The following is a 16477-nucleotide window of genomic DNA, read 5'->3' as shown; positions in this document are numbered from 1 at the left end:
TCCTCCTCCCCTGCCCTGGATTGCCTCACCCCCTCCACAACCCACGTACTGCCATTCTGAGTTCACAGAGGCTGAGCCCAAACCAGGGCCTGACAGCCCACCCGGGCTCCCCTGGATGAGTCTGTCGTGTGAACTGACTTCGGTCAGGGGAGGCTGCCCACCGACCGATATTGTCAACATTTTAGAAATACTACCTGACATGGATGTGGCTTGGCGGGAAAACAAACAAGAATCTAGTTGCTCTTTTAAAATGGTGTTGGCTGGCAGGGCCTGGCCGGCCCTGGGAGAGGCCAAGAACCCTATGGGTGGTTTGCTCTGAAGTTATAAATCACCAAGAGTTCTGTGGGCTTCCAACGAGGGCAGCACAGTGTGTTCCAAGCATTTAGTCCTCCTGTGCTTCCAACAGGTGAACGAACTGCAACTCAAGAGGAGGTTTCATGCTGTGTAAACAAGAGTGAGGGCCAGCGTGGGAGGGCGGGGGCGGGTAGGCCTCTGGGGCTGGTGGCCCCAGAGGAGGCTGCTTAGAGAAGAATCAAGCTGGGGTGCAGAGGGAGGCACTCAAGCTCCCAAACCCCCATCTCTCTCCTCTGCTCCGAGTGTCAACAGGGTCAAGACTCCTAGAACCTGATGGCAAGTGGGAATAGAAGAATGTGGGTGGGAAAGCACCTTCACTTCCCAATAAAGCAACCAAGAACCAGACGTGAGAAAGGAATTGTTCAAGGTCACGGTGCCTGCTGGTGCCAAAGACCAGCGCTGCCCCCCATACCCCATGCCCTGGAGGAGGTGGTGGATGGGGACTCAGGTAAGAAAACCTGAGCTAAGGCTGAGTGACAACGCTTAGAGATGTAAGCTCCTAAGTTTAGGCAGGTAATTCAAACAGGGTTTTCCTTCAAGAAAACGAAACCATTCCTATCGGGCCTTACTTGAAAAAGAAATCAAGCTTTTTATTTTGCAATAGTGAGAGAGTCACAGGACGTTGCAACACCATATATTTTTCCCTGTATATTTCTACCTTTCACCCGAATTTCCCAATGATAGTATCTTGCATGATGGTAGGATACAGACCCACAACCAGAAAACTGCCACTGGCCCAGGCTCCCACGCACTTGTTTTACATGCATGTGTGTGTGTGTGTGCGTGTGTGTGTGCAGCTCTTTGTAATTTCATCCCCTACGGAGACTCATGTGTCCACCACCAGTGAAGACGCAGATGGATTCCCTAGCACAAGGCTCCCTGCTGCTGCCCTCCATGGTCACAGCCACCTACCTCCCCAAGCTTATGGATTTAAAAGCATATTCACAGCCATAATGCATTCTGAGCCCTGTATACCATTGGGGTGGGGCAGATGGGAAGTTTTGTTTGAGATGAGAAAACAGGAGCATCCAGAGATCAAGTGCCTGCCTGTAGCCCCACAGCTGCAGAGCAAAGCCCAGAGCCCAGCTCTCCCAAGCCCCAGCGCTGCCACTGGCCCTTAGAGGAGGCTGGTCCTCAGGCCCAGGGTGCACTAGCGAGACCCCTCCTGGCTGAGCAAGGGGCCCTCCTGCCCGGGACGCCTGTACAGCCAGGCCCGGACACACGCACCGTTCACGCCGTATCTCATCACCGTGGTGAGCTGCTTCTTGGTCCTGCCATCCGCTCCCAGCTGTAGCATCCCCAGGACGGACGCAATCCCATGCGGAGAAATGATGATGTTGTCATGAGGCTGGGACTTGACGATCTGATTGAAAACTTGGATGCCCGTGTCAGAGCCGAGTTCCTCCAGAGATAGAGGGTTGAACTGGGAGCACACAGAGGGCCACGTCACGGAGGCCACCAGGAAGAAGGGGAAATGCCAATTCATGGTTCCTTCTGGCAAGGACAACCTGAAAGAGGAGACAGAGAAAATATTTACGTTCTATACTGAACAAACATTTATGGAGGAATTACTTTGTACTCAGGCTTCCCTGGTGGCTCCGTGGTAAAGAATCCGCCTGCCAATGCAGGAGACACAAGTTTGATCCCTGGATAGGCAAGATCCCTTGGAGAAGGAAATGGCAACCCTTTCCAATATTCTTGCCTGGAAAACCCCATGAACAAAGGAGCTGGCAGGCTACAGTCTAGGGGTCACAAAAAGAGTCAGACACGACTCAGCGACTTAACAACAACAAAACAACTCTGTACCCAGGTGGCTATGATTTATTAAATCCAGTGTAACTGCAGATCTTTAATATAGTCAAGATAGAACAGCATAGATGAAACTGTTTTCCTTTATATTTTGTGAGGGGGATGGGGAGCTACAGGAAGGAAACTTCCACTTGCTGGTCCCAAGACTGCAGCAAACACGACTCTAATCATTATTTCTTTTTCGTAACCACCCTTCATCCCATCATACCAATATTTACTGAGCACCCGCAGTGTGCCAGGCCCTTGTCTAAGTGCTGAGCACAGACTGTAAAGAAAATGGCCATGAGCCCTGCCCTCCGGGAGCTTATATTCCAGAGGAGACACAGAAAACCAGGAGGCAATAGAGTCATTACAGAGAGGGAGCAGGGTCATGACAGTATGAATGGTGATGTAAGTGAAGGAAGCAGTAGGGGTGGGGCAGCATGGGCCTGGATGGGCAGGGAAGTCACTTCTGCAGAGGGACACACGTGCCAAGGCCAGAGTAACCAGAAGAAGTGCGGATCAGGGGAAAGGATGTGCCAGGCGGAGGGGCAGAGGATGGGTTATCAGAGGTTGATGCGGCTGCAATATAAGGGACATGGGGAGGGGGGGTCGGGGAGGGGGTGAAGAAGCAAAAGGGGCCAGATTCTGAAGGGCTTGTCAAGCCCCGTCCGGCTCTTGCATTTCATTCTACAGGTCGTGAGAAACCACTGGAGGGTTTGAAACAAGGAGTGAATCTCTCAGGTTGCTGCGATTATCTTATTAACTACACATACATGACTTTTACGATAAGCATATGATTTTCTTAACTAAAGAATGCTTAATGAAACTAAATTTAAGTGAAAATAAATGTAAACCTGCAAGAGGGCAGAGCAATCGGCAAATTCAGCAACTGTGAAGACGGCATTGTTTACAGATATTGCCAGTTGTGGTGATTCCTTTGAAATACGCTTTCTTCCTTGATTACTGCTGAACTTTCTTTGGCTGTGACAAGTAAGAGGTATGAAATTTACATGTGTTTATGGAAAAGCAAATACTCTCGTTAAACAAGAACTTGGAAGTGACAACTGGTAAAACCAGCACAGAACTCAAGGTGTGGCTAACTTGGCTCCTCCCTAGATCTGAGCTCCTGATGGGCACAAGTTTCTCCAGGAAACAACTGGTCCTCCTGTTACATGCTTCCCTGGTGGCTCAGATGGTAAAGAATCTGCCTGCAATGCAGGAGACCAGGGTTTGATCCCTGGGTCGGGAAGGAAGATCCCCTGGAGAAGGAAATGGCACCCACTCCAGTATTCTTGCCTGGAGAATACCATGGACACTATGCATATTTGCATGGGGAAGGTAGAGTGTGTGTCTTCAGAGAATAAGACTGAGGGGAGCCTTTTAGCAGAGGTAACCTGGAGGGGAAAATAGTGTCCATGTGCTCCAGGGAAGGAAACGGAACCAGGACAGCATCAGGCAACACGGGAATGTGTGTTCCCTTAGTTCTTGTTTAGTCACTAAGTCGTGTCTGACTCTCTGCAACCACCAGGCTCCTCTGTCTATGGGATTTTTCAGGCAAGAATACTGGAGTGGGTTGCCATTTCCTTCTCCAGGGGACCTTCCCAACCCAGGGATTGAATCCACATCTCCTGCATTGGCAGATGGAGTCTTTACCACTGAGCCACCTGGGGAGCTCCGTGTTCTCTTGCCTTCCTCTCTATTTACTTTTCCTGCTCCCCACTCCAGTAGGTGTTCAATAAATGCATGTGGGATTAAACTTAATGCCTTATATACGTTCTATTTTTGTTATTTTTCATTGCATCAAAATAATGTTATTGAGCATGACTAGAAAATGATTCCTTTTAAAAAATGTATCTTATTTATATTTCTCTGGCTGCACACAGGCTTTCTCTGGTTGTGGAGCATGGGTTCTAGGCTCGCAGGCTTGAGCAGCTGTTATGCACACGGTTTAGTTGCCCCACAGCATGGAATCTTCCTGGACCAGGGATTAAACCCCTGTCCACTGCATTGGCAGGTGGATTCTTAACCACTGGACCACCAGGGAAGTCCTAAGAAAATGATTCTGTTTAGTCCTGAGCCTCACTCACTTTTAGCTTCAAACATTTTCCAACAGAGTAAAATGCACTGGAGTGGGAAGAGGCACCCACTACTTCCCCACCTGCTCCCCACCGAACACGCAGGGCCCCAAGGTGAACCACTAAGGCCATCAGTGAAAGGTGATGGTGGAATATTCTTTATATTGGGAAACAAGCACATTACAAAAAATTCAGAACATTCAGAGCTTAACTGTAGAATGAGTGTAAATACAGCCTGTCTAAATTCAAAACATGTAAGTGACCTACATACACTCCCACTCAGGGCTTTCCTATGGCCAGGGTGGCCTAGTCTGACTTTGGCACCTTGGACCGGCTCTAATACCACAACAATCCTCTGAGTTTCTTTGGGGCTGGTTGACAATGCAGAGCTTCCCAAACCTGACTATGGAAGCTTTACTCAATGCATCTAAAAATTAAACATTAGACACTGTATCCATCCCCTCTCCCTCCCTTCTTTTTTTTTTTTTTTTTTCTGGAAATAAATATCTGCTTTAACCTTTGAGATACTACAAAGCCAGCATAAATATAAAATAGTCAGTACCATCTTTGTTACAAATGGGCCAAATCCGGTGACTGGTACCAACTTAATCAATCTGAACTGTTGACTCTTGCATTTTGGTGGACTCTGGCAGCTGCCTTCAGTGTGCCATAATCCATACTCCCCAAACCTCCCAACAAAATTCTCCCGGATTAGCAAATATTTGAATCTGCATACTCAGAAAGGACACCAAATTGGTTTAGCCTCTAATAGCTTAAAGCTGATTTACCCAAACACTATAGATTTATGTAGAAGATTGTAAAACGGGTAGACAGGATCAGTAACCAGGAAAAGCTACATTCCAAGGTCTTGGAATCAGCAAAGACTGTCTCCCAAATAAACAGCCACCTTATTTAGCAGAATTTTGCTTGGTCGTGAATTTTAGCTAAAAGAACAGTTTCATTATAAAGTGGGGGAAGTCTGCCAGGGGTGTTTTTCTTGGTTCCTTGGGTTGGGAAGTTTTTGAGAGATGTCTGTGTGTAGTTTCATAACAGTACACTGCGGCAGGGTCCGGGGCTGTGCAGAACTTGGAATCAGAGCTGTTTGTGATTGATGTTCTGGGAAGAACTTCTTCTTGGCCTCAGTTTCATAGGCTAAATGCTCAGCTGTCTAAACTTACCTGGCTTGTGCGCGTGTCTAAGATTAAGCTTTTACTTCTTCCCAAAGTTCTGTAGCCAGGACAGTGAGTATTAATCCAAACATTACTATCGGCTGATAACATTCCTGATATGAATACATATTCATCTTCAAACAGTCTTTTACATGAAATAACTGTTAGAGTTATCAGGCTTTGAAATGCTTACTCTCTAGAAGGAAGAGATTCTCATTATGGGAGGAACATAATAACATCCTATTTTATTTTTTTGAAAGAAATCACACTTTAAATGTTCAGGTAAAAGAAGGAATAAAGATGTCGCCCAAATGTATTACACAGCATCAATATGGACGATCCTGCTGCTGCTGCTGCTGCTGCTAAGTCACATCAGTTGTGTCCGACTCTGTGCGACCCCATAGACGGCAGCCCACCAGGCTCCCATTTCTTGAATAATCTTTTCATAGTAGTGAAAAGTCTCTACTTTAAGCCATTCTTGTAGGGAGATCACAAACCTATAAATAAAGCCATTATTTCAGGTGAAAATGAAAGTCACTCAGTCATGTCCGACTCTTTGCAACAGTCCATGGAATTCTCCAGGCCAGAATACTGGAGTGGGTAGCCTTTCCCTTCTCCAAGGGATCTTTCCAACCCAGGGATTGAACCCAGGTCTCCCACATCGCAGGCATATTTTTTACCAGCTGAGCCACAAGGAAGCCCATTATTATAGGTATATCCTTCCAAATGTGGGCTTCTGTTTCCCCATGAACTTCTTGTTTCTGACTTCAAACCTTTCCTTTCCAGAGTGAGGAATGTTTTTGAGCTTTAAGTGAGATTTAGTGTTGTAAATCTGGCTTCCCAAATGGCACTAGTGGTAAAGAACCTGCCTGCCGATGCAGGAAACACGAGAGACATGGGTTTGATCCCTTGGTCGTGAAGATCCCCTGGAGGAGGAAATGGCAACACACTACAGTATTCTTGCCTGGAGAATCCCATGGACAGAGGAGCCTGGTGGGCTAGTCTGTAGGGTTGCAGAGAGTCGGACACGACTAAAGCGGCTCAGCACGCATGCACACACAGTGTTGTAAATAATGGGTTGGCAGTTTTGCAAACAGGGCTTCCCTGGTGGCTCAGTCAGGGAAGAATCTGCCTGCAATCCAGGAGAAGCAGGTTTGATCCCTAGGTCGGGAAGAACCCTGGAGAAGGAGATGGTAACCCACTCCAGTATTCTTGCCAGGAGAATCCCATGGACAGAGGAGCCCAGCAGGCCACAGTCTATGGGGTCGCAAGAGTTGAACACAACTTAGCAACTAAACCACCATCAGTCTTGCAAGTGCCAGACCCAGAGAGCACTCTGACCACCTATATAAATGTACCACCTATATAAATGTACCACCTATCAAGGGCAGCCATTAAAGAAACACACTCTTTACAGGGCCTGTGACTCAACCATCACTTCTAGGAAGACGATGGCTCCAATGTGCAGCTCACATGCTCAGCCAAATTTCAGTGCCATGCTTCCCACTGTTTGCTGACTATTCATCTGATTGTGCAGAACACTATCTCGGCCTGAAAACCCTTCCCTGGTGGGTCGTGGAGGGCCACTGGCCGAAATCTCTTACATTTATTTGGCCGCCCTGGGTCTTAGTTGTGGCACATGTGATCTTTGGTCTTCGTTGTGGGATCCTTTTTAGTTGCAGTGTGCAAACTCTTAGTTGTGGCACATGGGATCTAGTTGCCTGACCTGGCATCAAACACGGGCCCCCTGCATTGGGAGCGTGGCACCTTAGCCACTGGGCCACCAGGAAAGTTCCCCAACTCTTCTCTTAAACGGTTGGTTTCCCGTGGCTGGGTCTTGCTCTTGCCCCTGTCTGCGGCATTCCTTCTCTCCCTGGCCCTCCACCTAGCACACCAGAGCTTCCCCCAACTCCTTCCACGGCCTGTGGGAAGTACTCCCTTATTGTCTCCGATGGGACTAGCCACCCCCTTCTCTGAATTCCCACAGCATTTTCTATCTGCACCTCTCATTTTGTTTTTCACGTATTTTTTTCCCTCCCAACTAGACTGGAAGTTCACAGAAAGCAGGGCCAGAGCACTTTAGAAGCCCCATGCCCTCAGGCTCTCGTTTAGGGCCCTGAGGTCTAATCCAGCCATGTGAGGGTCTGGTCTGGAATACAAGGTGCTCTAGAAATATTTCGGGCCAGCAGTCCTCAACCTTTCTGGCACCAGGGACCAGTTTCATGGAAGACAGTTTTTCCATGGACCGAAGATGGGAGTGGGGGGATGGTTTTAGGGTGACCTGCATAAGGAACACACAACCTAGCTGTCTTGCATGCACAGTTCACAGTAGGGTTAGTACTCCCGTGAGAACCCATTGCACGGCTGCTCTGACAAGAGGCGGAGCTTGGGATGTAATGCGAGTGATGGGGGGCGGCTGTAAATACAGACATTTTGCTCACCTCCTGCTGTGCGGCCTGGTTCCTAACAGGCCAGTAAAGTTAGAAGATGTCACATACAATCTAGATGTAGAGTTCTTCTCAGGAAAAAGGAAAATTGATGGGCATCTGGTAACACAGGACCCTCATTCCCACGGCAGACATCCCGCACAGCAACCACCCCTGGAGCTGACGCCTGCTTTTCTGCATCCCTGGCTCCCACTGCACCCCACCGCCTCATCCCCGCCAGTTGCCGTCACTCACATTACCTCCCTTGTGGAAAGGCCTTGTGGCCAGATTCCTGCAATCGCTCATCAGTTAAACAACGGGGGACCAGTGGAGCTGGTCACAAAAGATGAAGCTTATTTTCAGTCTTATAAATTCTCTCTCTCCTTTTTTTTTTTTTAACAAAACATCTTTTACATATAACATGTGAGCAAATGATAAGTAATATACTTGTGAGCTCAAATGATGAATAATGTGAATATCTGCCGAGTCTATTTAAAATAACAAATAAGATGTCTATAAACAGTTTTGGGGGAAAAACACTGGAAAGACTTTTGGTGCCAACTTTTAGGCAGATGATTCCCATCTGTTTTAAGAGGACACAGGAGTGTCTAATAAAAAATGCTCCATCCCTTCTTATTCTCCAAAATATGTTTAAAGTGATGTATTTGGTAAAATGTATATATTTTAAAAATCTTTCTGTCATAAAAGATTTCAAGTATATGCAAAAATAAATCCTCAATACCTAACATCCAGATAAAATAACTGTTAACTTGTGGCTTATTTTCTTTTAAAATCAAAGATTATTTTGGAAGCAAATGCTAGACAGTATATAATTCAAAGTATTTTCAATACATACTCTAAACCCAAGGAATACATACACATATTATCCCCCTCAAAAATTAATAACTATTTATTATGTTAAATATCTAATCAGTGTTCAAATTTCCCCGATTGTCTTCCATTTTTGCAGTTTATTTAAATCAGGATCTAAATAATTAAATCAGGATCTCAATAAGCTCCATACCTGGCAACTGGTTGACATGTCTCTTGTCTTTTTAAAAATCTTTCCCTAGTTACTTTATTTTTAACTTTTTCCTGGGGAAGTCTTTCTTTGAAGAGACCAATTTGTCTGTTCCATCATTTCCCAGTTGAGATTTTGCTAACTGCATTCATGTGATGCTGTTTAACAAGCTCCTCTGTCTTCCTTCCTTTCTGTAAACCCATACTTGGACCTAGAACGTTGGTCTGCAAACTCCTGGGTCAGATCTGGCCACGCTTTGTTGCTTTGTCTCTGGTCACATTTAAGCTCTTACAGCAAGTTGAACAGACAGCTGCCCCGTTGGACCGCAAAGCCAAGAAACATTTACTACCTGGCCCTTCACAGGAAGTTTGCCAACTTCTGCTCCAGAGGCTGATCAGATTTAAATCTCTTTTTTTGAAAGAGTATTTCACAGAGGTTTTGTACAAGGGGCTGGAATCAGGAGACAGAGGCTGTCTGTGTCTTTTTTGTGATGTTAGCACTTACTCATGATCATTGCCTAAGTGCATTGTTTTATTACGGCTTGCCAAATGGTGCTGTTGTAATTCTTTCTTTCTTTATTAGTTGGAATATTTCTGTAAAAAGAAATTTCCCATAACCAACTAAATTTGGTTGTCTTGAGGTTCAGTTTGTATAGCAAAGGCAATAATCCATTCCTTATATCATTCTCCAAATAATGACTTGGTTACCCAGAATTCTTAATGTTAACCAGAGGGGGTTTCCTTGTTTGTTTGCTTAGTATAATTATGAACGCATGTTTTCCAACATATTTTAAGGCTTTTGATTGACTGAGATACTATTACTTTTATTGGTGCTCAGAACAAGCCTCTTCAGGCTGGCCCCTGAACCTTTTATATGACCCTGCAGTCTCAATAGCTCCCTTGTTTCTGGTTTGGCAAGATGTTCTAGGCTTGTTTGACATACTTCCTGTCCCAGTTGGAACCAGATACTTCTCTAGGGAACTCTGGTTCCTTTTAGTGGGAGACAGTATTTAGAGACCACAATCTTAGTATCCTGATCAAATAAACCCTAAATTAACCGTGGGGATACTGGGCAACAACAATATGGAAAAATACAAAATCCATTTACATCTCTCTCTGGACTACAGCCAAATATTAAAATTCAAATTATGGAAGACAGATTGCTTACATGTGAACTGGTTTGCTTCCCAGGGCTATACAGCCCTTATAGTCCTGGATGCTGAGAAGATGAGGGTATGAGCTGGGCATTAGAAGTTGAGCTAGGATAATTAAAACGGATCACTCTCATGTGGAGGTGGTAAGTCTCCTGGATCAACCCCATCCTGAGTGAGACCCTAACAATGCAAGCTCCTAGAATGAACAACTGGCCCACAGCATGACAAGGAGAGTCCCCCAGTTTATGAGGGGGAGAGGGGAGGCATGACAATCAGCTCCCTCCCCTTGATAAACACTGACATATTCTCAAGTATTAGGAAACTGGAAATGGTTAATATCCTTCTGATTTCAGTGCTTCTAGGATCCTGGTTCTTAGAAACTAAGACCCTTCATTAATTTGCCTCTGGATTAACCAATTCTTCTAGCAGGGGGCTACAGGAGGTAGAGAAAAAGAACAGCACATCAGATTATATTAGAATCATGACATCTCCCAACAGATTTCTTGATAGAGCTTCCCAAAGAAGTAAATGTGAAGGAAAGGTGTTGGGCTGCCGGACTGAGACCTCTAAGAGGCCGGAAGTAGGACTGTGCTGCCTAGCCATCAGGCCAATGTTTCTCACCAATGCTTTGCCAACAGGCAATGGCCCAACTGGTAAGGGTACTTGGCAAGAGGCAGCCTGGAGAACTTCAGGAGTTGCTCTACGGAGGTGAAGTCCGTGTCTGCAAAGTGACTGTAGCTGTTAAAGCACAAGTAACTGTGGTTAAGTCTGGTCCTATGATGGAGAGAGGGGGACTCCAGTCCCTCAAACCTCTACAAACATTACTGATATATGGCCACCAGAATCTGTCCTCGTTTCCAAATATCTACCACATTCTCTTAAGATAGAAAATTAGATAAACAAGCAAAACGAAAGGGCATCTTGATATCCTTCTTGGGAAGGTATGGAGTGTTATCTGAATGAGTTAGCATTCTTAAGACTTAAGAGAACAAACAGGAAATGCCAGCTGATCAAAGTGACAGCAGCTTGGTGGTTTTAAAATGTCTCCTTTCAGGTTACTGGAGAGAGGCTTAGAGAGACCTCTTTGGATTTTTTCTTAAATTTTTTAAGACTTCAAAGCAGATGCTTGATCTGTGACACTAATTCCCTTTGCCAAAAAGGAACCTAAAAATACCCAGGAAAGAAATGTTCAGCCACAGAAATGTATGGCATCAGCGTCTAAAAGGTTCCTTCAACCAAGAGACACACATTGTAAGTACACTCTAACCGACATCCAAGTGCCTTTCATCCACACACCATTCATTCTGAAATCTCTTTTGGGGTGAAAGGGAAAGGCTAGGAGAAAGAAGGTAATTGGGGTTTTGTTAGTTGTCCATCTCTTTTTTTATGGTTCTTTTCTTAAAAATTGAGAATTGTCCAATTTTTAAAATACAAGATAATGAGACATTTATTTTCTTTTCCTCTAAGTGTCAGGGTAAATTTATCTAAGGCTCAAATCCCAGTTTTACCATCCACTAACAAAGAGATCCAAGGTAAGTCACAATCTTTATCAACTTCAGCTTTCTCGTTTACTGTATTAGAAATCAAATTTCAAGGGTGGTCATGGGAATGCCATCTGCACAACAGAAAGGCAGACAGGACCGAGCACAGTGCCTGGCTCAGAGGAGGGGGCTCAGTAAATGTTGTTTCATCTCCCTTGATGCTCAAACAGTCTCTGATTTTCATTTCAATAGCTATTAAGAAAGTCTCAAGGATCGAGCTAAGAAAACAGGTCAAACAATACTTCCACCTTAATAGAGCCCTGTCTGTATCTTTACAACTTCTTTAGACTATTTACGAAAAAGGAGACAGCAACCCACTCCAGTATTCTTGCCTGGAGAATCCCATGGACAGAGGAGCCTGGCGGTCTACAGTTCATGGGGTCGCAGGAGTCAGACACGACTGAGTGACTAAACCACCACCAGACTATTTACACAGAGCAATACAGTGCTGGTGTGTTCCCAAATCTTTATAAGAGAAAGAAGGGGTTTTATATGGTGGGAGTGGAGATAGGTAGGGCTTCCCAAGTGGTGCAGTGGTAAAGAATCCACCTGCTGATGCAGGAGACGTGGGTTTTATCCCTGTGTCAGAAAGATCTCCTGCAAGAGGAAATGGCAACCCACTCCAGTATTCTTGCCTGGGAAATCCCACGGACAGGGGAACCTGGCAGGCTACATCCATGGGGCCACAAAGACTTTCACAAGACTGAGCAACTGAGCATGGGAGGCAGGTAAGTATGTTCCAAAAAACCTTTAATGGTTGTGTGAGATGTTTTTTTAGGCTGCTGATTTGGGCCATTAAATGTTTTACATGTGATGTCAAGTCCTATAGACTTCCTTATTGACAAATCTTTAAGACACAACAGTTTATATGGATGACTTTCTAATCAATAGCCTAAAATATTAGAGTGATACAGACTGGTGGTTCTCAATCTTTAGAACAAGGCAGCACATTTTTGAGACCTAAGAAAAGTATTATGGATGCTTCATGACTAATTATATTTTTAGTATTGGTGAAAAGACACAATAAAATACTACCATGAATCCATAAACACCATTAAAATGCAAATTATTTCTATTTATATATAGTAGCATCTTGATACATTTTAAGACAATCATGTTTTGAGATATTATTTATTCAGTCTATACTGAAAGTTAGACCAGGAACATGACTTTTCTGACCCTTGAGAATAACTCTGTTGTCGTCTACAGGTCTTCAATTCATAGGTCAGAAATCAATGCTCTCTAGACTTGTTGCTTAAAAAAAAAAAAAAGAGTGAACAGTAAGTGCTGAAAGTGTAAATTGATAAAATTCTTTCTGAAAAACAATTCTTGGTATGAAAATTCTTAAAAGTGTGTATACCTACTGGAACAGTAAGAGCTCTTCAATCTTAAAGTAACAATAATAATTATAAAAGATTTGAGCCTAAAAAGGTTCACTGTGGAGTTGTTTCTCGTAGCAAAATCACCACAATATTCTTTGCAATAGATAATTGCAACAGCAATGGTCACTGCAACCTAAATTTCCAAGGGAGGGACACTGTGGGTGACCTCTTAGCAGCTCTGTGCCCTTTTCCTCCAGCTTCTGTGTGCTTTGATGTTAACTCTATGTACCCGTTATTTTCAGAGGCTTGCCACTGCGAGTTGGAGCCCACAATCTTAGTGGGCTGTAAGTGCCTGGGAGGTTACATACACCATTCTGCCCAGAAAAATTAAATAAACCTCCCAGCTCATACAGATCATACAAGGTGAAGAGATGTCTGAAAACTGACACATTTAGCCAGTCTATCATGCTGACTCTTGGGATGCAGTTTAAAGGGTCAGCTGAGGGAAGAGTAAAGAAACACTGCCTTCTTTCTACCTCTCTGTCCTGTGCTTAAATCATCAAATACTCAGAGTAAACAAGTGACCACAGCTCTACAGAGCACAGGAACTGAACAGAATGCTTGTTCCTCTAGGGCCGTGGTTCCAACTGGGAGGGGGAGTGACACTGCCCCCCTCCCCTGCCCCAAGGGACATTTGGCAAGGTCCGGAGATGTTTGGGTTTGCTGTACATGGGAGAGGGCTGCTGGCTTTTCACGGGTTGAGGCCAGGGACGCTGCCTGAGCCGGCTCCCCGCTGTAAAGAGTCATCCAGCCCCAAATGTTAGTTGTGCTGAGGATAAGAAGGCTGTTCCAGCACAAAAAAGCACACATGTGCACTCTTCCCTCGTGTGTCATGACTGACTTTCCTTAACTTAGAATCGACGCTTCAGTCCGATCACAAGACTTGTTTCTTATCAAAGCGACAAATGTCACAGTGACTCTCCCTGGAACTTTGGACCCCAGGCTTCTCTACCTAGGGGAGGAAGGCAGCCTGCCCATCCCTTTTGGGAATCCCAGACGGGAAGCTTTGTGTTACCATTAGATAAAGCTGTGGCCTGTCAGCCGCCTTATCAAATCGGGCTCTTCTACAAGCCTGTGAAGTTCTGCGGCTGGAGCAGGGGGTGGTGCCCATGTCACCCCGAGCCCCCTGCAAGGAGCAGCTCGGAAGGCGTTAACAGCAGGCCCAGGTGCTCCTGCACCGCGGGAGGACCAGCCCGAGCCACCCTCTGCTGCGGCTCACCCTTGATGTTCCTCCCATAAAGCAGGAGTAACCAGTTATTACCCCCATCAGCCTGCCCGCTCCCCACTGCCTACTCCTCCACACCCAGCAGTCCTTTCTTTCTCCGCCCCACCGCCCACCTCAGTGGTTCAATGGTAAAGAATCCACCTGCCAATGCAGGAGATGCAAGAGACGCGGGTTTGATCCCTGGAGAAGGAAATGGCAACCCACTCCAGTATTCTTGCTTGGAAAATTTCATAGATGGAAGAGCCTGGCAGGCTACAGTCCATGGGATCACAAAGGGTTGGATGTGACTGAGCACGCATGCAAAGCAAAGCCCACTCTATCATTCAGGCTCACGGCACCAAAACTGCCAGGTACAGAGAAAAGCCTAAACTGCTCACACATACCCTACATTTATACTTACGGCTGACTGCGCTTACTCCTTGGCATGTTTCTGAACTAATTATATCCAGTTACATGCTTAGCTAAGCAAAACTGAGCCCAAACCTCTATTTTCCTCCCTTTTCTCATGAAAAGGGAGCAGAGGCCAGCAAGAGAGGGGAGGTGACTCAGCTGATGAATGCTGAATTGCGTCTCCAGGCAAGCCCTGCGCCAAATTACCCGCAAAATGCCACCTGCAGGAGGTTCCCGTTCTGCCCGTAGAGATGCTCCTCAGAAGGAGCATTGAGAGGTAGCAGGAGACCTCCTAGCTCTGGGAATGATGGAGATGCTTTTTCTAGGCTCTGAGGGCCCCTGCCCTGGCAGTGTTAACAGAGGATGTGGGCTTTAATCAGGCAGGAAGTCGAAGACTCCTGCATCCTTACTCCAGGCAGCAGGGGAAGGGAGTAAGGAAACCATACTCAGCTAAGAAGAGCAACTCTAGATTTCGAAGGCTCAAATTCACAACGAAACCCATTTGGTTCTTTTGAAATCAGGTGGTCTTTCTGAGGATGCCACCTAAAGACCTGTTTAATGAGGAGGTACCGTTCTTCCATTTATCAATGTCACAAATATTAACGAGGCACTGGTGTGCCAGGAGGACTAGGGGGAGAACCTGGACAGAACGGGCTCGGCGCCTACCCTCTGGAACAGTCTAGTGATGCGGTTCTCCACTGGGGTGGTCTGTCCCCCAGGGAACATCTGGAAACAGCTGGAGGTCTTCGGTCATGACAACTGGGTGTAGAGGGTAGGGTGCTATGGGCATCTAGTGGGCAGAGGCCAGGGTGGTGCTCAACACCCTCCAAGGCTTAGGACAGCCCTGCACAAGGACCTGTCCATTCCAAAACGTCAAGAGGGTCGAGGTTGAGAAACCTTGGACTAGAGGGAAACAGACTTCAATGAGACCATCATGAATCCTGGGTGGATGTTTACATTCACACTGACATATCTGCTTTGCAAGTGCTCTGACAGCAAGTACAATGGACAACAGAGGAGCCGAGACACACCTGGGGAGAAGGAGGGACAGGCAGGGGTTGGGGAGGTGCTCTGAGGAAGGGCCAGCCTTGCAGGATGAGCTCAAAAGGACAAAGGGGGAGGAAGCTGGGGGCAGGGGAGAGTGCTCCAACAGAGGATCTCATGTGCAAAAAAGTTTTGTGTCAGGAGGTACTGTGGATGGTTCTGAAAACAGAGATTTTGATTTTTTTTTTTTTAACACCATCATCATCCTATAGTCCTTGTAGGACCAGGTCTAACCTGGGGCCATAACCTTAAGAACAACTCATCATGACACACACCTCCTGAGTCTAAACTAGACAGAGGCTGGAAGAACAACGCTTCACAATCCAACATCCATCCTGTCCCCTCACCCCCGCCTTCGGGACCCACAATCAGACACTGCAAGTTAAAGGAGGCAGGAACCTATTTTGTCTTAGCTTTGAAATTAAAAGTATGACCCCCAAAATGAAAAACTGATGAACTGTACCTGGTGGCTCACTGGTAAAGAATTTGCCTGCCCATTTGCCAGGTTTGATCTCTGGGTCAGGAAGATCCCCTGGAGAAGGGAATGGCTACCTACCCCAGTATTCTTGCCTGGAGAATTCCAGGGACAGAGGAGCCTAGCAGAGAGTAGAACACTACTGAGCGACGAACACTTTCACTTTTTATTTTCATAAAAAATAAAAACATTTGCTCTAAACAAACTTATGGTTGCCAGGGGGAAGGATGGGGGAAGGGATAGTTGGGGAGCTGGGAATGGACATATACACACTGCTATATTTAAAATGGATAACCAACAAGGACCTACTGTACAGCACAGAGAACTCTGCTCAATTGTATGTGACAGCCTGGATGGGAGGGGAGTTTGGAGGAGAATGGATACATGGATATGTATGGCTGAGTCCCTTTGGTATTCACCTGAAACTGTCA

General features: G+C 45.8%; 1 protein-coding gene across 1 annotated transcript in view; it reads right to left on the bottom strand.

Annotated features, from left to right (window-relative positions):
* The window catches only part of SERPINE2 (serpin family E member 2), a 69993-nt gene that overhangs the window by 28551 nt on the left and 24965 nt on the right, over positions 1 to 16477 (bottom strand). Inside the window, exon 2 of the mRNA XM_070385863.1 lies at positions 1582 to 1862. Within this exon, the coding sequence (XP_070241964.1) occupies positions 1582 to 1840 (259 nt within the window). The 5' untranslated portion in view covers positions 1841 to 1862. The remainder of the gene's footprint in view (positions 1 to 1581; positions 1863 to 16477) is intronic.

This window comes from Bos mutus, chromosome 2, assembly GCF_027580195.1.
Source record: "Bos mutus isolate GX-2022 chromosome 2, NWIPB_WYAK_1.1, whole genome shotgun sequence".
Classification (NCBI taxonomy): Eukaryota; Metazoa; Chordata; class Mammalia; order Artiodactyla; family Bovidae; genus Bos; species Bos mutus.
Note: the sequence above shows the minus strand (reverse complement) of the source record. Positions and strands in the feature narration are given on the sequence as shown.